This window comes from Juglans regia, chromosome 7, assembly GCF_001411555.2.
Source record: "Juglans regia cultivar Chandler chromosome 7, Walnut 2.0, whole genome shotgun sequence".
In the NCBI taxonomy this organism is placed as follows: domain Eukaryota; kingdom Viridiplantae; phylum Streptophyta; class Magnoliopsida; order Fagales; family Juglandaceae; genus Juglans; species Juglans regia.
Window position 1 is genome coordinate 3,433,979 of NC_049907.1, and position 22,065 is coordinate 3,456,043.

General features: G+C 34.0%; 2 protein-coding genes across 3 annotated transcripts; both read right to left on the minus strand.

Annotated features, from left to right (window-relative positions):
* Positions 1-4,366: 4,366 nt before the first annotated feature.
* Positions 4,367-6,830, minus strand: LOC108995371 (calcium uniporter protein 2, mitochondrial-like). Its single transcript, XM_018970939.2, has 2 exons — positions 6,179-6,830; positions 4,367-5,115 (listed from the first exon to the last, which is right to left on the minus strand). The coding sequence occupies exons 1-2, from the start codon at positions 6,746-6,748 to the stop codon at positions 4,606-4,608; spliced, it is 1,080 nt and encodes a 359-aa protein (XP_018826484.1). The 5' UTR covers positions 6,749-6,830; the 3' UTR covers positions 4,367-4,605.
* Positions 6,831-16,252: 9,422 nt separating this feature from the next.
* LOC108995357 (UPF0496 protein At4g34320-like) lies at positions 16,253-21,964 on the minus strand. 2 transcript variants are annotated; one of them, XM_018970916.2, is made up of 2 exons: positions 20,055-21,964; positions 16,253-16,859 (listed from the first exon to the last, which is right to left on the minus strand). In XM_018970916.2, exon 1 carries the CDS (start codon positions 21,203-21,205, stop codon positions 20,066-20,068), a length of 1,140 nt encoding a protein of 379 aa, XP_018826461.1. In that variant the 5' UTR covers positions 21,206-21,964; the 3' UTR covers positions 16,253-16,859; positions 20,055-20,065. The 2 variants fall into 2 exon arrangements, with proteins under 2 accessions (XP_018826461.1, XP_018826460.1); XM_018970915.2 differs by having other exon boundaries at positions 16,253-16,973.
* Between the last annotated feature and the right edge of the window lie 101 nt (positions 21,965-22,065).

Genomic DNA, 22,065 nt, shown 5'->3' on the forward strand with positions numbered 1-22,065 from the left:
TGACGTGTATGCTGAGTAGGATGAGGCCATGGATAAGAGAACCATTAATAGCACGGTACCTTCTACTAGATTGGGAACAATTTAGTTTGTAACCATATTAAGATTGTTGTTTTTCACTTCATGACATCATGTTATACTACTTATTACCACGATATTATAGTATATATGTACACAACATCTTCAAGCCAAACGGAATCGATCGCATTTTTATACCGATCAGCAAGAAAAATTTGCAACCATACTATTGCCTACCATGCATTGAATAAGATGGGGAGGAGTGAAGTGCAATCAATCACCAATGTTTGCTACTAGACTGTTCTCTGTGCTAGCCAAATGAGTAGGGGCTTATGGAGAGGGTGAGCCACACAAAACGGACCATTCTAGGAGGTGGTGGATGGCTTAAAATGACCATTGAACTTAGATTTTAAAAGCGGATATGTGCGTGAAAACTCGTGGCCTAGAAAACATTACACTTTTTTTATAAGATTTCAATGCCATTAACTTCACAACAAGACATTTGTGGACCAAATAAAATGGCAGTGGTGCTGTCACCTGTGTGCCTTATCATGCTGCTGCCTGCTGGCCTACAAGTATCATGGTTTCAGCCTTTATTACGTGTTGTGTCTTGGAGGTGTATGCATGTGGTGTGTTGTTCATACTTCATATTCAGGCTACCTGCTGTGCTGAAGTGCCTGTCCCCACTTGGATATGCTGTTAGGTACATACTGTTGGAATCTGGCTGTTTTAGTTTTAGTTTTGTTTGTAGTTTCTTCTGCTGCTTGTGTTTTTCAAGTTATCATGTACTGTTACAGTATGCTGGTTTTGCTGCACATTGAGACATTTGTAAGTTGTAAAGTGAAGAAAATACAGAAAATTATTCGCATGATGTTTATCAAACATTCAAAGGCCATTCGAGAGATCTAGCTGGCAGCAATAAATATTGTGGAAAATCCCATCCTTAGAGTCCAAGTTATATTGGGCAGTGTTGAGTTGTGTTGATGTACATATGACAATTCTTGTTTTATTTACCTAAAAAAAAATCAGTCCCAGCTTGAAAAGGACTTAAAATTCATTGAAAGATGGAAGATTTGGCCTGTTCAGTACAACCTTCCCTAGCTCAGCTCTCACCAGGAATGCCCTGTCTGGATATGAAACACGTGCAGTGGGTTGTGCATCACTCACCCTAAGAGAAGGAAAAATGGGCATGTCCAAGAAAACCTTCCCCTAGCTTAGCACTCACAAGGGGTGCCCCCCACATATCTATGGATACCATAGATATTGTCATCAGTTGCAGAGTGCTGAGTGCTGAGTGCTGAGTGCAGAGTGCAGAGTGCAGGCCGGCACTTCAAGCAACCATAGTCCTATTCAATGAATTTGTTCATTTAAAAATAAAAAAAAAAGAAATTGTTTAGGTGGTTGAGGGCAGAGTCCAGAGAATCATATACTGTATTATAATTCAAGATTAGAGGGATGTGGTTAAGGGTGCAAAGGGCATCTTCAAATGTTTAAAATGGAGGCAGTTTCCGGACTTTTCCTTTTGTTTGAAGCTGACAATTAGCAGGTTTGGAAGTATTTGTCCAAATTTGAATATTTTACATGCGTATTGGAATTTGGAACTGCTAACTAAATTGGCCGTGGGACTTGAAATTTGACTGCTTCCGTTACTTTTGGCGCATGTCACAGCCGTTGCCTCTGAGTGCCCCTTCCAACCTACAAGTCAAGAAGATGGCAAAACTGGACACCAATAGCTTTTTCTTTTTTCAATTTTTGAGTACTAAATTTGTTGGTTTGTTTTTACCTTGGTATTGACTATTGACCCGTCATGTGAATTTCTATATCATTTAGTAAAAGAGATACATACTTAAGTTGTGCAATGAAATTCATCGTTAAAAAAATAATTTTTTCGTGTAAATCTCACCCTCGGTAAACCAATGATTGGCTATATTTTAGCAAATTCCCTTAAAAAAACCATTATACAATGAACTCATTAAATGGAAAGTAAAAATAGCTAGAGCTATTTTCGGAGGGTTGAGTCAAATACGATGGCCATTCAATTTCTTTGCTTATTTTATTTGTTTCGTGTCTTTCTAAACTCTCATTGGTAGAATTGGAGCTCTCTTGGTGCTATACGTCTGTTCTTATTAGAGATACATAAATCAATGGAAAAGTTATCACATTATATTTAGTTGGTGTTTGTCTGCCAAGTACGTACTAATGATATATGCTGTTAACTCTTTCGTTTGGTTTCTCAACCCATCTCAACTCATTTCAATTCATCATTATAATCTTTTCAAATTTTAATATTAAATATAATAAACAATTCAACTTTTTTAAATTCTAAAATAATGAAAATATTAAAAAATAATATTTTATCATCTCAACTCAACTTAATTCAACATTCAAATGCAGATACACCTTGTATCTTTGCATTTCATTCCATTCAACCCCATTCAAAGCAGTGTTTGTTTATAACAAGTTATGTAGAATTATAAATATATTTGTTAACATTTATCATGTTTCTTGTGTGTTTTTTTTTTTACATGATTAGCTTAAATAAACTTTCCAACTAACACACATTTTTCGTGAAGGCAATGTCGTGGCTGACTTTCTAGCTAAGTGTGGGGCTGAAGGTTTGAACTCTGATTGGTCTGATATTCACATGTTGCCTAGCCTGTTAAGGGGTCTTCTCCGCATGGACAAATTGGGTATGCCCTACCTGAGGATATCATGAGCCTCTTGCCAGGTTTGTTTTGTGTTTTTTGCTTGTCTAATTTTGATATCTTGGTATTTGCGTCTCTTTGTTCTTGTTTTCTTGGTTTTTTGCAGGTTTCCCTCTTTGGCTTTCTCGGAAGTAGGTTATATATATTTCTTTAGGCTTGTACCCTATATAGTTACACTTGTTTTGATGCTTGGGTACTCTTTTTCTAGATTTAGGTTTTTGTACCTCCCAGGTGTCGTGATTGTAACCACGGTTTTCCTCCGCCAAAAGTGAGGGCAATCAATAAAATTGGGGCTCCGTCCTCTTTTAAAAAAAAAAAAAAAAAAAAAAAACTTTCCAACTAACATAAGAATAAAAATTGTAAAGGAAAAATGTAAATGAATATTTAAATGGAATAGAGAAAGATTTAGAGAGTTTGTTATTTGCTGTTGTTGAAAAGTGGCAAGCTGAACTATAAAAAATGAATTTTCTAGTCAAGTTTTAGCTAAATAGTAGCTAGTTTAATATTAATGCTCTGAGCATTGACATTGGATTAGTCATCCCCATCTTCAAAATTTGACAAATATGAAGTTTTTTTACTTTTAGCCAACCACTTAAAACTTAAAGTTTACATTAGATTAGCCGTCACACACTCTATAATAATAAAATATTATTTTTTTATTATTAATATTTCTTTAATTAAATTATATAAATGAACATTACTTATATTATAATTTGTTATAAGATAAGATTATTGCATTATTTTGTACTTTATAAATAATTAATAAAAATTTTATTCATATTTTCTCATATTATTATAATTTTTGCATGATTATAGATAGATGCAAAAAATAATTTCTTAATTATTTTTATATTTTAAAAAATATTAAAAGAAATATGAATAGTATTATTTTATAAAAATATAATTAATAATAGGAAAATACATCGTAATTTTAGGGATGAAGTTACACTAGAGGGAAGAAAAAGGGAAACACTGGAAATAAGAAATTATTAGAATGAAGATGCTGCATTTCCCTTGATATATGACTCTAGGGATGGAGTTACTGTAACTCATTTTTTAAATAAATTGTGTTTAGTTAATCTAATGTAGTAGAAATTTAGTAGACATTCTTCAAAACATGACTTTCATTGACATTTGACTAAACCAATGTCAGTGTTCTAAGATTGTAAATATCATTTTTCTTAATAAAATTTAATTTTCAATACCCTCTCTATGTATTAGCCATTTAATTTGGGAAAAAAAATTAGAATGAATCTCAATTGAGTTAGACATTACTTTTTTTCTCTTTTTTTGGTAGCTTTAAATGTTTCTATTATGTTGTATCTTAACGTGTCTAAAGCTAAGTAAATATGCCGCCATTTTTTATTAATTCCAAATTTCAATCGAGTTTTGAAGAATTAAATTTCAAATCAATGCCATGATTTACTTTTCTTTAATGTAATTAAATTCATTATTTTGCAGAATTAAAATTTGTTCCAAATTTTATTTTACAATACGATCCAAACAGAAAATTAAAATTTTAAAGACGGAAATCCAATTCACGTCTCCCCAATCCAGCCGGCAGCCACCCAAATGCACCACAGTAACTTTGGGTCCAAGTTGGAAAGGACTGGGATTAAATCAGCCATATTCCATAGACATATCTCTCAGAAGAAACTCTCCATTTATGAAATCTGAGTATAATTCATCAAAATGATATTAGGGGTTTGCCTTCAAAGACAATTTAATTTAAGGGGAAAAAACCACTAACACTCAACATTATGTATATAGAAAGCCGCTCTATATTTTGGGTTACACACTTGGGGTAAGAGAGGGAGAGGGAGAAAGAAGGGAAGAAGGGAAGGGAGGGGTGTTGGCTTAAGACTTTATTCCATATGTCTCCAAGTTATTGATTTAGACCACCAAACTGAATCTTTCCATCATTACTGAACATTGAAGCAGCTGAAGTTGCTGCATACTCTGAAGAAGAAGAAGAAGAATTCGGACAATAAGCTCTCCAGAGCTCATTGTACCTTGCAATGTCAAAATTGTGAAACTCCATGAGGCGCTTCTGCTTTACAGTAAACCTGCTCTGATAGAACCCTTCAAAAGAGGGCTCTTTGGCGGTCCTGAGGAAAAACGCATAGCCGGCCATGCAGTACATGGATGTCAAATAGAAGCAAATGGGCTCCATGACATCCCATGAAAGCTCCCAAAATGTGAGCCTCATGAACCCGGCTGTTTGCACCATTAGGAACCCCAGCCCGCACCAGAGTTCCCGGCGCACCAAGGCATCGGCCTTTCTGTCGATGGCTGCCTTCTGCCGCTGCATCTCTTCCAGCTCCTGTCGTTCCAGACTTGGGTTGTTTGGATTGGCTCCGGGTAGAGGAATAAGGCTTTGGATGGCTTTTGCTACCTGTAATCAAAGATTTTGAAACGTTTGGGTAAAGCACGACTCAACCTAAGTTACTAATGTTATATTAGAGTCGAGCTTTTGTAGTCCACCACACAAGACTCAAAAAACGACCACAGCTAAAATTTAAAGCCCCAAGTGCATGAAAAGATTGACACCTTTTTCTGAATCTCATAGAGTTAAAATTAATATTCTCAATCGGCATTGGGGCTCCTTGGAATCAAGTTCCATGGGTGAATACAAACAGAAAACACTTGCAGAATTCCAACTTTATGGTTTTGCTCAACTCTAAAGAATCCTAACTTTTTCTCTAAAGAGCTAATCAAAATTCATGAGACTCCATGGAAAAAAACCAATACCAAATATCTTTAATACTAGACAAAACTCACAAAACCGACCCACCAACCTAAAGGCTGGAGGTGACCTTCCTTGCCCTTCCCTTTTCTACCCCTTGAACTAAAATCTAAATAAAACCAGAATCTCCCTTTTCATTCTCTATTCTCCCCTTCCAGAAACTCGCTTACTCATTTAAATTACTACTCCTGAATGATTTTTTTTCCTCTTTCCCCAATTATTCCCATATTTTCCCAATTTTTTTTTTTTTTCATTTTAATTTCTATATAAGTACTTATTTATTGGCTGAATTCCGGAGAGGGTAGGGTCATGGGGTTTGATCCCTCGACCTTAGTTTTTCCCAAACTTTGTCACTGAAGAAACTGAAGGGCTTTTATGGTCCTTCAAGACCCATCTCAAACGTGGAACCCTTTACACGTTTTAGATCTGGCGTGTAACAACATAGTTTCATTTTCCTGTCGAAAAACAAAAAAAGATTCATAGAAAAAACCATATCAGTTCTCGGTAGTCCCCAAAATTAAACAAACTAAAAACCATAAAAATGATTTCGTTATCTGAATCTATCACCCTTCAGAACCCATCCCTAAATTATTAACCTTTTATCTGTACAAGCACACAGAAAGAGAATAATCCCAGAAAAATATATGAAGAATTTCAAGTTTCGAGGAATATAGCAATGAAAGGGGGGAATAGGGAAAGAAGGAATTTTTACCTGCTCAGGCCTGATGATCACAACGTTTCCCAAGACGATAACGGTACCGGACTCGTCAAGCACCTTGGATAACCGGAGGCCCTGGTCCGAATCCGAGCAGCCTTCTCTGCAGACCCGAACAAAGTCTGAGTAAGGTATCCAGGTTTTCTGAATATCCCTCAGCCTCGCCTTCACCGTATCCAACTGCGCTACCCTCAACAACTTCCTCGCGTCCTCGACCGTCAGGCCCTCCGTCACTTCCGAAGTCCCCGCCGTACTTATCCTCGGCGGAGGGCTCAGGCAGTCCAGTCGGATGCGGTCCTGGGCAATGCCCAAGGATTTCAGCTTCGCCATCAGGTTCTCCCCGATGGGAAGGGACCGGAGCTCCGGCTGAAAAGCCGCACGCTTGTGAAGGAAGCGGCGGAAAATGCTGTTGTCTCCGGGATCAGGATCAATGGTGGTTTGGACCCGATCGGGAGGGAACCGGGTCCGGCCAACGGAGGAGGAAGAAACGCGACAATTGGCGAGGGTTTGGGTGGAGGGCTTGGTAATGCTTAAGAGGCGCTGAGCTAGAGTCTTCCTGAACGCCATTGATGCAGAGAAGGCAGTAGCAGAGAGAAAGAAAGACGGTGTATAGCCGGATTGGATTGGACGAATGGGAAATTCCTTGGCTCCTTTATATAGCAACCCGAGCAGTCTCATTTGCATGGAGGGATCACGACGAAAGCTCAGAAAATTATTTCTTCCAAAATAAAAAAAACAAATTTTAAAAATAGTTACGTAAAATACCGTGATATCTCGAGATCAGACCGACAGCAAGGAGAATTTCGGCATCGTGCCGTTACGAACGACTGAAGGGGAATTGGTTCGGTACTTATCCTCCTACGTTTAGGCATATTCGATCAAGTTTCCGCATTTTCTTTTAAAAGAAGTAAAGTTTGATTATTATTAAAAAGATAATATTTTTATGTAAATTTTAAGTTTATCTCTTTTTAAAAGATTTCTAGATCTTAAAATTGTAAATATTATTTTTTTATAAAAAATATAAATATTTTAATAAAACTAAAATGGATTAAAAATTTATAAAATAAGAAAACTTTACTGAAAATAAAAAGGGTTTTATAATTAATATTGTGAATTGAGTCTTTTTCTAATTACAATAAGGCCTGTATATTATATATCTCTATGAGCTTCTAAAATACTAAAAAAAGCTTCTTTATAGTAGAAATGTATAAAAAATTTGAATTAATTTAATTAATTACAAGCTACATATTTTTTGAAAAAATAAATTCTATTTAAAAGTCATCGTACAAAACACACTCCATTTAATTGACATAACAAAATTTGATTTATTATAAAAATTTAAAATTAAAATATCTTACAAATTAAGTCTTATTATATCAATAAAATAAATAATTTACTTTACACCCAATGCTATGAACATGTTTCACACCAGTTAACGCCTCCTATAACCCTACACCAAAAACTTATTTCGTTTGTTTTTATAGATAAAATAAGTTAAGATAAAAATTTGATTTATTTGTTTTTATAGATAAGATAAGATAATATGAGATAAAAGTTAAATAAAATATTATTTTTATTTTAAAATTTAAAAAAATCAAATTATTTATTTTATTTTATATAAAAATCTAAAAAAATTATAAAGATTAAATGATATAAGAAGATAATAATTATAAAAACAAATAAGATCTATGAGGATATTAAGCACGTCAACAACATTGACTTTCATAAATGCACAAGGACTCTTTTTTAGAAGACAATTAAAGTTACTTTAAAATTAGAGTAATGAAATCCGTATAACAGATTTTACCATATTTATTATAAAATAAGAATATTTTTATAAAATTATGATAATTTTACAATGTATTTTACAGAAATATCTCTCTTTTTAAAATATTATTATATAAAATATTATAAAAAATGATAGTGTTTATCATATTTTTAAAATTGAAACGGCGATTGAAATTTTCCCAATTCGCACGGAGATGTTCGGATTCAAAATATCGTGTTGTGGTAGAAACTAAAAAGTAAAAAGGACCGTGGTTCACGAGTTGAGAGTTTCAACTAAACCACCCTACACGTGGATGGATGAGGTTTAGACATCAGTGACCGGGTATTCGTCATCGACCGTCGGATGCATCGAACGTACGAACAACGATCAAGGGGCAGGCCTAAGCATCGTGATGGTAACACGTGTCCGGAGGAGGACACATCGTTATCTTCATAAGAGAGTTGTAACAAAAAGGGCAGGAAAGAGTGCGAGAAAAGGGGGACGGGAGACGGGAAAAGAAAGGGGTCTTCCGTTCACGCAAACGTGTCGCCACATATGCATTTTCTCTCACTTACTTACTCTATCACATGATATATCTCCTAAAAACAATTTTTGCTTTTTTATTTTCACGAAATTTCCGACGATAAATATGGAAAACATTACTGTATTAATATGTTTTGATGTTTTTTAAAATTTTAATTTAAGAAGTGTTATAATTATAATAAAATTTTATAAAAATAAATTAATAAATTGATATAATTTCGTATGATATGTTAGATCCACTTTATAATAAAAATAATTTTACAATCTAACGTTTCACATCAAACTAATACTCAAACAGTAAGTAAGTATCTCTTTGTGATTAAATAAATTAACAAAATTCAAAAAACTCGAGCAATAAGTAAGTGTTTTTTTTCATAAATTTGAATAAATAATAATAATAATAATAATAATATGGTCTTTATCGTAAATTTTATTTTAGTCTCATATATTTATGTGACACAAGAAGTTTCATCCACGTGTATAATATGCATACTTGGGATGGCAAAATAATCTAGAAAAAATATTTTTTTTTTCTAAATAGCTTAATTTGATAAAAACACATCGATTAATAGTTTAATCAATTATTTGGGCAAGACGCGTCTTATACCTTGTTTGTGGAAATATAGATATCTAACCAAATATATCAAATTAAGACATATAGTGTTCAAATTAAATGTTTTCCACGTGCTTTGAAGTACTTAATTTGTTTACTATGTATATTTGATACATCTCTATCACACGTCCAAAACATCATGTGTAAGTGCTTATCTTGGATCTAAATTATAAAATATCATGATATATAGTTAAGGTCTTGTTTGTATTCGTAATCCATCTCAATTTATCTCACCTCATCATTTTAACTTTCTCAAATTCTTACACAAAATATAATAAACAATTCAATTTTTTTAAATTTTAAAAGAACTTTATCAAATTTTTACACAAAATATAATAATTAATTTAACTTTTATTCTACTATTTACAAATCATCTCAACTAATTTCTGAATTCAAACCACTCCTAAATCATACGTAGGTCATAAATTTAAAAGGCACACAATTAAAGCTGTATGTAGTAATATTTTAATTTCTGGGAAATTTAAATTAATTAGGTATAATATTGATAATCCCACTCAGCATGCATGGACGGCCTGCTGCCAACACCAACTTCATGAGCTGGCATAACTGACTAGCTGAAGTAGCCATATCATGTTGCATGTGATTTGGGCTATACATTTATTATTGTAGGTGGTGATATTTTTTAAATATTTTAATTTTATTGGCTGCAATTATTGATATTATTCCAAGCACAATATATTGGGAAATCAACTGCATATATATATGGATAATGAGTTATGCATGCAAAATTTGATATCGACCCAATAATTCAGCAACTTGAATTCCATATATCATGTACATCCAGATCAATAATAAAAGAGGTTCGAATATTTGGATTTATGACAGAACCTTTAAGCCTCATGAGTCAAAGTACTGGAATTTTTACAAAAATCTTACATATTTACTTATAATAAAGAGTCAAAGACCAATGAGGGTCAAATTGGATGAGCAAGATGGATTGGGATAGAAATATCAGTACGTGAGTCTTAGCAGTGGTTTGAATTTAGAGATGAATTGAGATGGTTTGTGAATAATCGAATAAAAGTTGAATTATTTATTATATTTTGTATGGAAATTTGAGAAAGTTGTTTTGAGATTTGAAAAAGTTAAATTGTTTATTATATTTTATGTGAAAATTTGAAAAAATTATAATAATGAGATGAAATGAATTGAGATGAGTTATGAATTCAAATGAGGCCATTTAATGTTGTTTGGATAAGATTTTTAGATAACGAACCCCACATGAATGTTTAAACATGTTGTGTCTGTCTCTTTTTATATCGAACCATTCAATTATTTCAATAATTTAGAATAGATCTTAGTTAGAAAATAAGATATCGAGGGTAATCTAAAATATATGTGGTGTTACTTATAGATCAATCCTGATTGACTGGATTTTGTTAACACAGTTAATGAAACCAACACAAAAAAGCAACCTCAAAATTTAGAGAATCAAATCAAGGGTTATTCTATATGCTTTTATTCAGCAACCCCCATTCTTTGATCTCCTTTTCTTTTTTCTTCCACATTGCCCTTCACCAAGCAAATTTGTAGCATTAAAGTGATGCCAGAATAAAATTGAAGAAACAATATCATGAGCCTCCAAATGGGAGCAATTATTTGCACATACATTATCTATTGGGGAAAAAAAAGATCGAAGAAGTATTAATATATGTGATTGTGTGTGTAAAACTACATGTTCCACTCTATTTAGAGGTCGGTCCCATGTCCATTTTGTTGGATAGCTAGCATATATTCTGAGGTGTTATTGTCTTATAATGACGTGGGATAGGCTTATATTTACTTCCCACAACTTTCATTTTTTTTTTTGTTTATTTAAGAAGGTATTGATTCCCTCCACCTTTCAATCCTATCCACTTAGAATTATTATGCTCAATCCTTGCATGGCAAGGCCAGGGGTCCAACCCCACAAATGTTTCCTTATTGTTTTTGTTTTTATTTTTTGAGAAGTTAGTAAATATAAGATTGTTGCAACAATGATTAATGATGAAAGAATTGAGTTAGTAGAGTATTAATCTAAATGTTGCTTTTATTCAGTATTTGCCACCATTACCAAAAACAATTGTAACGTAGTACCCCCATTTGTAATGTGAAATATCCTACCTAAAATTGAATCGAAATACATTTACTATATATACTTTATTTATTTATTTTTATATTTATCCCCTCTCTCTCTCAATTAATATATATATAAAACAACCCAAATTAATGGGAATATAAATGGGCATGAAACTCTTTTTTTTTTTTCTTCTTCTTTTTGAAATAACCATAACTTTATTGGTACTGATTTTTTTTTTTTTTTGAAACAGAAAAATCATTATGTATTACCTCAAAACTAGATCATTACAAATTTTATCCTGTAATACAAAGGAGTTAATACCCGAAGGCCCCTCTTCCATCCAGATAACCTCATCGTCTATATTTAGACCCAATTTAGTGAAAGTATGAGCTACTCTATTACTTTCTCTATTTATATATTGTATCGACCAATTCACTCTGTTGTATAAAATCAGTTTTATGTCTTCAACTAACTGTCCATGACACTCCCAATAGCAACTCTTTCTATTTACAGCTTGTATAATCCCCAAAGCATCACCTTCGAAGATGACCCTATGCTAATTCAATTCGGCAGGGATGAAAAAGAAAATCAGCAACTGGAAAAACTATTTCCTATCACCTTATGGTAAAGAAGTACTGTTGAAGGCTGTTATACAGGCTGTGCCAACTTACAACATGAATGTTTTTAAATTCTCAGTGAAACTGTGCAAGGAAATAACTGCTCTAATGGCTAAATTTTGGTGGGGTTTCCAGCAAAATGATAGAATGATTCAATGAAAGAGTTGGGCAAAGATGAGGGCTACAAAATCAAGGGGGGGACTGGGTTTCAAGGAGCTTCAAAGTTTCAATACTGCTCTACTTGGAAAGCAATGCTAGAGGGTCATGACCATGCCTAGTTCAATGGCTGCTAGGGTGCTTAAAGACATGTATTTTAGGCATATTGAGATGTTGAAGTCAAAATTAGGTTGTGGACCTTCTAAAATATGGAGGAGTTTGTGGGAGTCTCTTGGATTGTTGAAGGAGGGATTGTATGGAGGGTGGGGAATGGAGAGCAGCTGTGCATATGGGGGGATAAGTGGGTACCAAGACCCACTCAGATCCGTATTCAATCCCCATGAAGGAATTTGTGTGCAGTGGCAAAAGTAAAAGAACTATTAAGTAATGGAAGGTGGAACCATAGTCTAGTACAAGACACACTCTTGCAAGAGGAAGCTGATATTGTTTGCGGGCGACCTGTTAGTCAAACTAAAGCGCGCTAATAAGAGAATCTGCACCTTCACAAAGGATGGATTATATAGTGTTAAAAGTGGTTATCACCTGGAGAGGACTAGGAGAGGCAAAGATGAAAGGAGCTCATCTGAGTCAAAATTGGGGAAAGAGGTTTGGACTAGACTATGGAATCTTAACACACCTGAAGTGGTTAAAGTGTTCATATGGAAAGCTATTGTGAATAGTTTACCTACTAGGTTGAACTTGTACGGACGAAAAGTGGTGGAGAACCCTCTATGTCTTGTGGGTGGAAGGGAGGATGAATTAGTGTGTCATGTGCTGTGGAGTTGTAGTGCAGCAGCTGATGTTTGGGCTGAAAAAGAGAGTCCAGTTGAGAAATGGCCTCGAGTGGATGGGGGATTTCATAGATTTGTGGATGCTAATGACCAAGAAGTTAACAAAGCAAGAACTTGACATAGTGGCAACAGTGATGAGGAATATGTGGTGGAGAAGAAATGTTTGTCTTTGAGGCAAAATTTAAAGGGCCATCTGAGTTGTTCCTACAAGCTTAGGATTGTCTTAATGTTTTTGCAGAGGCTAGAGGAGAGCAAGAAGGGGTTATAATGGAAAGGGGTATGTAAAGGAAAGTAGCAATGTGGAGGAAACCAGGAAGTGGTTTTGTGAAGGTGAAGTGGGATGCTAGCCTAGATATTGGGAAGAAAAGAATGGGGGTGGAGATAGTGGTGAGGGATGAAGGAGGGGAGGTGTTGCTGTCACTATGTAAATCATTGTTGCTGATAGATACTGAATTCAATCAATACTCAGTTTTTCATTGAGAAATATCACTAGATATTTTAGAAGGACATTCTTTAATCCAAATTTTCTCATCTCCAATAGAAAGACCCAACTTTGCAAGTTTGTGAGCAATGCTGTTACATTCTCTGCAGACAAATTGGGTGTGCCAATATGATCTTCCCTTTAACACTTTCCTGAAATCTTCTATGACATGCCCGTATCAGGTCCAGTTCACATCTTCACAGTTTATAGCCTCTATAACCACTTGAGTATCACCTTCGAACATGACATGTTTCAGATTCGGTTCATCACTGCATAACTCCAAAGCTCTCCATATCGCTTTGCATTCAGCTAAGATAGGTTGAGAATTGAAGGACTGCTGAGCACTTAGAGCTAGGGTGTAAAAAAAACCGAAAAAATGGTTGAATCGAACTGAATCGAGCATATATATTTTAAGCGATTCGGTACGATATCCATTTTCATATTTTAAAAATCGGTTTAAACCGAACCGAACCGGTATTTATATTTATACTTTTTTATATTATATTATATATATTATATGTTAAATTGCTAATTAATATAACATGAAATTCTAATCTTATTATTCAAATCTATTAATCTTATAACATAAAATTAATATAATATGTATGTGATATAACATAAAATTAATCTTATAATGTTTAATATAACATTTGATATAACATATAAATTTTAATCTTATAATATAAAATTAATATAAAATAAAATTTTAATCTTAAACATAAACATTAATATTAAGTTATTCATATAAACTTACTTTTGATTGATAATATATATATCAATGATAAATACATTTTTGGCATAATAAATTATAATGCATATATAAATATATTTCTTTTGTAAATACATTTTTACACATTTGATCATATATACTCATATAAAAGTCTAGAACTTATATTGACTATAGTTAAATTCAATACTATATTAGTATGTGTTAATTCTTATAAAATAATGTACTTATACTATAAGTTAAATAGACAAATAGTTTAATATATGTAAACTTCGTATTATTACTAACATAGATAATTCGTAAAATTTAAAAAATTGGATCGAGCCAAATCGAAACTGAAAAAATCGGAAGTTGAAATTTTGGTAGTAAATTGGTCAAGTTTCAGTTATTAAATTTTTAAAATTGGTGTATACCGGTTTGGTTATAAAAAATGTACAAAATCGAATCAAACTGGACCTATTGCACCCCACTTAGAGCAACTAATAATTTACCTGCACAGTATCTAATAATAATCCCCATCCCCATTTTCTTGTTTCACATATCTACAGCAACATTCCAATTGGCTTTGATAGTGTCAGGGCCTGGTTTTCTCCACTTTGAAGCACCTCCTGCTCTAGCACTGTCATTTTGCTTGTGCTTATTAAGTAGCCCTCTGTTAATAGTAATCAAATTCCACTTGTTGACCATAATATGCATTAATGCAATCCAACAGTTAAAAAACAGTTAGTTTTGTATTTAGTTTCGTGTATGTAATAGTTGTAGACAAGTCATCCTCATTTGTTTTTGAAAATGAGATGATATGAGATTAGTTGAAATTAAAATTAAAAAGTTGATTAAAATATTGTTAGAATATATTTTTTAATATTATTTTAATTTTGAGATTTGAAAAAATTGAATTGCTTATTTTATTTTGTATAAGAATTTAGATAAATTGTAATAATGAGATAAAATTAGATGAGAGGTTTTCAAAATTTTAAATTTTGTTCAAAGCAAACGAATTTCCATTTTAGATTCGTGACAGTGAATATATGAAAGTGCCAAGTGCCAAGTGCGCCGCTGCATCATAGCGCCCATTACGGGCCATGCAAACACGCACCACATGACGCGGGTGCATGGCTTATATATATGGCTCTGTTCTCTTTCATTTCAATGTTGTGCTATTGTATGGATGACTGATTGCATTTAAAGTAGTTGTCTACTTTGTATTTGACAATTTAGGACTAACTTCAAAGTCTTGGACTTTCCTTTCAAGATTTTGGATTTGTTTTTAGAGTAATTCTACATGTCTGTAGACATCCCACACTCCACACGTATAGTATTTTCATAAAATGTGAGTATTTTTTATAGAATGTAGAGATAATTTTTATAAAATATAAGGTGTAAAGTGATGAATAATGACTGATGAGAAGAATATATATTTTTTTAATGAGTTCATCATTTTATCCATCAATGCGCAATACATAGTATATATATATTACATAATTATATTACATAATTATCAGTTGAAATAACCAAAATAAATGATTTAATCAATATACTAACGAAATCTAACATTATATATATATATATATATATATATATATATATATTCAACATGATTTCTGGAGTTAGCAGAGGGATAGGCTTACTATGGTCCGTTTATTTTTACAGATGATATGAGATGAATTGAGATTAAAATTAAAAAATTGAATAAAATATATTTTTTAATATTTTTTTATTTTAAAATTTTAAAAAATTAAATTATTTATTTTATTTTATATTACAAATTAAAAAAATTATAATGATTATATAAAATGAAATGAAACGTTTTGTGAAAATAAACTATGCATAAAGCATTGATTTGATTGATGGGAGGCCAAGCACGATGACCTCTGCTAGCTTCTTCTGCATGAAGCTCCAATACAATGTTTTTCAGTTTTCTTTACAATATTGATGAGTTCGGTTGCTGCTCGTAATTCTAATTAAGGAAAATTATCTTAATTAAGTGGTTCGGAATATGAGCAATATGCAGAAAATGGCCGGGGAAGATACATTAATTGTCAGTAGTTCTTACAATATTTATAGAATATTTCATGCTACAACAACAAATATTATTGTAGGACCTAATATGTCTGTCTATCTATTATAAACTACTATAATCATCAATTATGTCAAGACCCATATTTATATTTGTTAATGTTAGGTAGAGAAGTGTAAATGCAATCCAATCCACTTGATCAATTTCAGCTCTTTGGATTTATTTAGGGGGGAATGATCTTTGTGCTTAAGTTTATGAGCTTCATACAAAATGGAAAATAACAAAAAATTCCTTGAGATATACATCAACCTATAATTCCTTACGAAGTGGTCTCATACAGTACCGGAATGCATTAATGTGCATTAAGTTTCAATATCATGTCCAACACAAACTTAACACAGCACCAAAACAGACGTGTGCCAATATCCTTACGAAGTATTTGGGACTTCTCACAGCAAATGCTGCTAGGAACCATAAATCAGTTCTAACTTCTATACGGAGGTTGAAACTCATAGAATGCTAAGAAGGTTGAAATTCCATACCCATGTAACCTGTAACTATGTAACAGCATCGCAAACCACAATAGTTTAAACCACTATATATAGTTTGAGTTTCAACCGCTCTGTTGTGGTGAGAAAAGAAGTGGAATTAGCTGAAGTTGCCCAAGGATGAAGCTGTTGAAGACAGATTTCTTGTCTAAGAAGTTGTGGGTGCCATTCATCAAAAGTTGGAAGTTGACATTTGGGGTAGTCACAGATGTACAAAGCTAGGATCCTGGTTCTGGAGACCAACCAGAAAAGAGCATAGAATTTCAAATTGCCAAATCTGCATCTGGCACTGGGAGTCCAATGGTTCTCACAGAATATAATAATATTCCTCAATTTCCGAATAAAATAAAACAGAGAAAGAGCATCCTTTTCATGGTCTGAATTTGGTGTTTTATTCAGAGTTGAGAAGCTGCTCGGAACCATGAAAAGCTTCTCAATAGCAATCTATGTGCTGCAATCAAGCAGTATAAGCATAACTATCAGATAGTTTTTTGTAAAATATAGAGTGTCTTTTGCAACTGAAGGCAAGGTAAATAGAATGGCAATCAGTCAGCTAGCAATAACAAGCCATGAAATCCCACTAAAAAGATAAACTATAGCTCTTATGCCATAAAGAAATATCCAAGGGATGAATTCAAAAGCTTGACTCGAGTAGTCGCTATGGAATTTAGACTCTTAATCATAGACAGACTTGCACTGACCTCAACATAAAAGGATGAACCTGGTCTGCACAACAATATATGCTAACAGCTAATTCAATCCAAATTTATAGTGTCAGAAACTCCCTCTCCCTCAATATCCAAGGAATGAATTCAAAAGCTTGACTCGAGTAGTCACTATGGCAGTTAAGCCTCATTTGGAGAATGAAATGAGATAAGAAATCTGTAAATAGTAGTGAAATGGTTTGTGAATGGTAACAAAATGGTTTCAGTTAAGATGTTTTATTGGGTTTTGAGAAATGAGATTAAAAACTGAATAAACATATTATAAAGTTAAAATATTATAGAATATAATTTTTTAATATAATTTTTTTGTTTTGGAATTTAAAAATTTTGAATTGTTTTTTGTATTTTATTTGGAAGTTTGGGAAAGTTGCACTGATTAGGTAATGATTGGATGAAAAAGTTGAAAATTTGAAATTGAATAGTGTTTGTGTTTGAGTGATGTTTGAGAATATGAGAAATTTTGAGTTGAGATGAGATGTTTGCGTTCCCAAACGAGGCCTTAGACTAATCATAGACAGACTTGCACTGACCTTTGCACAAAAATATATGCTAACAACTAATTCAATCCAAATTAGTGTCAGAAACTCCCCCTCCCCCCCGCTCTCCCCCCCCTTCCTCCCCTCCTCCCCTCCTCTCCCTCTGCCCAACTTTTCAGGATTATAAGCTCGATTCCATAGAAATAACTTAGATGAGTTGAACTTTTTTTTTAACTGCCTCAGAATGGAACAGTCAGAAGTGGACTTTAGCCCTATAATCTATTAGCTAATTGAAATTGGGGTAGAGGAGAAGAGTTGAGGAGAAATTCAAACTAGCTAACATATAATCTCGCAAATATTGAAGATAATTATGAAATTAAAAGGACGGTTGTAGAAAACCAACTGATACCATCAGCGATTACATCACTTCAAAACAAAGTCTTTCTGTCTTTCTGTCTCAATGATTTCTGAACCATGGACCTCTACCAATTTTTTTTTTCTTTTTTATCCTCTACCAAATTAAAGTATGTGATTTTATGGTAAAAAGTATGAAAAACTTACATAATTGGTTAAGCAAAGTAAAGCAGAGGCTGTGAAATATCCAAAGTCAAACACAAGATGTCCGTCCCTCTATTATGATTGCTGGCCAACATTTTGTGGTTGCATGTAAATTACAATCATGGAACAGAATTATGGTTGAGTTTAAACATGACAGAGTTAGATGGGTCATTCGCACATGCCCAATTATGAGATGAAGTTCTAGAATAAATTAACCAAGAGTCTTCAGAATTCTACAAACTAAGTGAATCTACAACTGGTTTTTGGAAAGTAAACTGTGAAGTGTAATATCAACTAACAGTATAAATCTTAAAGAAGAGTGGCCTGGAGCTAATGCAAGTATGTAACCCAAGTGGGAGAGCCTGGCAACAGTGTATCTCTTTGAGGAAACGATTCGAGTCTGCTAGTATATGCATTGAATGGATCAGGTGTTACACTGCCCACATCTTTTGGTGGCTAGAAAATAAGATTTGAACCTATGATATGCAGCCCATGGTGACAAAGAATCATCACATGAACAAGGCACCTCCTTGTCAGGCAAGACTAGACTTGTCATACATTATAATCAACAGTTTGCTACAGAATGTAACCGTTATTGATTATTTGTCATGTATTTTACCTATAGTTTTTTTCTTTTTCTTTATTTTCTGGTTCAAAGGATAGGATCGAAACTAACAACATTCTCCTGATAGGGACTATCATCAAAACAAAGCAACCAGTTAGACTAAAATATGCACGTTCATTTTTTTATTTCACATATGCATGCTATTTTCATGATTATTCACATAACTCATCTTAGATCCCATATATATGTTATACCATTTAATACAGCTAAAGGGCCTCAAAACTTTTGAGCTTAGATATATAATGCCTATCATGCAAAATAGAATTAGCTTTCAATATTTCAATGGAAAGTAACCAAAGTTTGCTTTTACTCCTCGTATTTTTGTTTTTGCTTACCCCTTATCAGCCCACATAGAATCATCCTGCTTGTTTGTGCATTGGACCTAAGTATATAATCCTATTTGGTATTTGGAAGCTATTTGAAACTAGAAGGATGTTATCGATCTACATTAATAAGAGTAATCACACATTGAACTTGTTTGATAGATATAGTCTTAAGTAAATTAATTTGTTCTGTCAGACATTTTTTTTTTTGGGTAAGTGGTCTGTCATTCATTCTTTTTAAGGATGTCTTTCTATGGTGGTTCTAGTGACTCAAGCTACTCTAGTAAGACAATCTGATTGATTCTGCTTTACCCTGTTACCATTATAAAGTAATTATTCATCAGATAATTGTAAAGTGTGCACATTATGCTTGCTGCTATGTAAATTTTGCAGTTTCTAATAAAATGTTGAAGATTGTACTCAAAATGTGGTTGAAATGATCAATAGATTTTTCTCCAAATAATAATGCTTACCCTTTATCTATCAATATTTTTTTTTCTTTTCTTGGTAAGGTGAGTCTATCACCAATTCAAATTGAGAGTGCAACAGTAAACTTTAAGATTACATGGTTACGTTGTATTTTGCAAGTAAGAAACGCAGAATTTAGCTATACACGGTACATCTAGTAATCATTCAAGACAAAATCCTACAAGTCCCCCTCCCCCACTTTCAGAAAAGCATGTTCAACAAAACTTTATATTTAGATTCTTTAAGAAAGGGTCCTTCAAAGTTAATCAACCCAGGTGTCGGCCAGCAATTATTTAACAGGTGCATGAAATTTGCATAAACACCAACAACCTGAGAAGAGTAATAAGAACAACATACAGAAGGGATTTTCAGCTGTTTGGATGTCTTATTATCCTCTGCAAAATCACCGTCCTTGCCCTCCTTATATCCCGGCTACACATATCAGCATGCTCGCTTAAATTCTCAATGGTATTCATAAACACTTCCAGCTTCTTCTTGATCTCATCCATTGCAAGACTAACTGCGTCCTCTTCCCTGAGTGCAAAATCAGCATTCTGCAATAGTGACTCAATCTCTATTTCCAGTTTGTTGACAAGTACCCGAATGGTATCCAAATCCTTCATTGTAACACAGGTGCCGATCTGCATTGAGTTGATTAACTCCCTTTGTGCTTTCACTGAGTTTTCATATCGCGTCCAAAGTGAGTTCAACCATTTTCCCACAGAACCTATAGGAACAGCCAATGCAGCCGCCAAAGCTGTCACAAGAGGCGGAGCTGCAATGGCAGCTGCCACCACCGAGAATATCAGCACAGACACAAAAGCTGCAACAAAAATGACATTGGACACTTTCCTCCACGACTTCATAGATTTCAATTTCTTATCTAGCTTTGTCTTCCTACGCTGCAACTTTTGGAACATCGATATATGGTTTTGATAAACTGATTGAAACAATGCAAAAAACTCCTCGGTAAATGGGTCCCCAGAAGCCTTAAATTTCCTTAATTCTTGCAATGTCTTCACATACTTCACCCCATCAACCCCATTTTCAACTTCATCCTCGAAATGCTTAACCGCAACTTGAATGGTAAACTGGTTATCCCGTGTGCGCTTCAAGCAGTTCTCAAGGGCAGTACAGAAGTCCAATGTCTTGAGACTATTCTCAAAGTATTCCTCCACCAATGAGAACAAATCTTCGTTGTTCCATATATCCTTCTTACACTCTAGAATAACTTTCACCACCTCCTGATTCATTTCAAGAAGACTATTGGTGACCTCTTTGAGTGAGCCAAAAGATAAGGACCGAACCTCAACCTCGGAGGCGAGCGAGCTGATGACCCAGCTGGTGCGTTCTTGGAGGGTGGCATCAAAGGACTGTAAGTCCGGATCGAGCATGCACGCCGCCTCATAGGACCTCAGATCGGGCGTGAATTGGGTATTCTTTTTCATTTCGAGGGTTTGGGATGATGCGCCGTTGACATCAGTCTTCTTGCAACATTTTCCTCCCATAATTTACTGCGCAGTAATCCAGATAACAGGATCGCAGTATCGAAATTTCTAAAGAGAATTCACTCTAGGATTTAACAAAATTCAGCTAAATCAGCAGGCCGATTGGGAGCTTGAGGAACAAGAAAAAACAGCTAAATGCACAAACTTTGGATATGATTTTGACAACTCGAAATCTTATGCTTCAGTTAGCGACACAAGCTAGATTACAAATGAAAACAAGTTCTGATTCCTTTTGATACTCAACGATCAAAACGTCAAATTTTCGAGTAAATCTTCCTAGCAATCCGTTTGAAGACTGTTGGGTACCTGAACTTCAGCCGAGATTACAAAAACCGGACGGTTTTCTCTCACTTCAATCCTACAAGTGGAGCAAACAGTCCCAAAATCCAAGCCAACGATCTTGAACTTGAAGAGCAAAAATTTTATAAAATAAATGAAAAAATTAGAGAAAGATGCCCATAAATTAAATCAATGACTTCAAAAAAGAGGACAAAAAAATCAAGAAATGAACATGTTTTTAGGAAAAAAAAAAATTAGGATCGCGTTACGGACGCAGAGAAGAAAAACGAAGAGTAGAAGGGATAGAGGAAGAAAAGTTTGGGGAAACGAACAGGAGTGGGAAATGAAGGCTAGGCCATGTGGTCAAAAGTGTCAGAGTTTCGAGTCTCCGACTGTGAACATTCAACCACGCGCTATGGTAGGAGAATTTCTTTTGTCGGATGTCTGAGACAGATATTTACCAAACTGGATAAACGAGATGACCCAAGTTGGTTGACATAAGTGGTCGACGACTACGAGGGAATGGAGGAAACAAAGAGGATGCTTCCTCTGCTACGTGACAAGTGGCATTCAATTTCCTT

Excerpts from the sequence above, each read along its gene's own strand:
- LOC108995371 (XM_018970939.2), bottom strand. The coding sequence starts at position 6,748 with ATGGCGTTCAGGAAGACTCTAGCTCAGCGCCTCTTAAGCATTACCAAG. Across the intron at positions 5,116-6,178 it reads TGATCATCAGGCCTGAGCAG|GTAGCAAAAGCCATCCAAAG; the intron begins GTAAAAATTCCT and ends CTTTGATTACAG.
- LOC108995357 (XM_018970916.2), bottom strand. The coding sequence starts at position 21,205 with ATGGGAGGAAAATGTTGCAAGAAGACTGATGTCAACGGCGCATCATCC.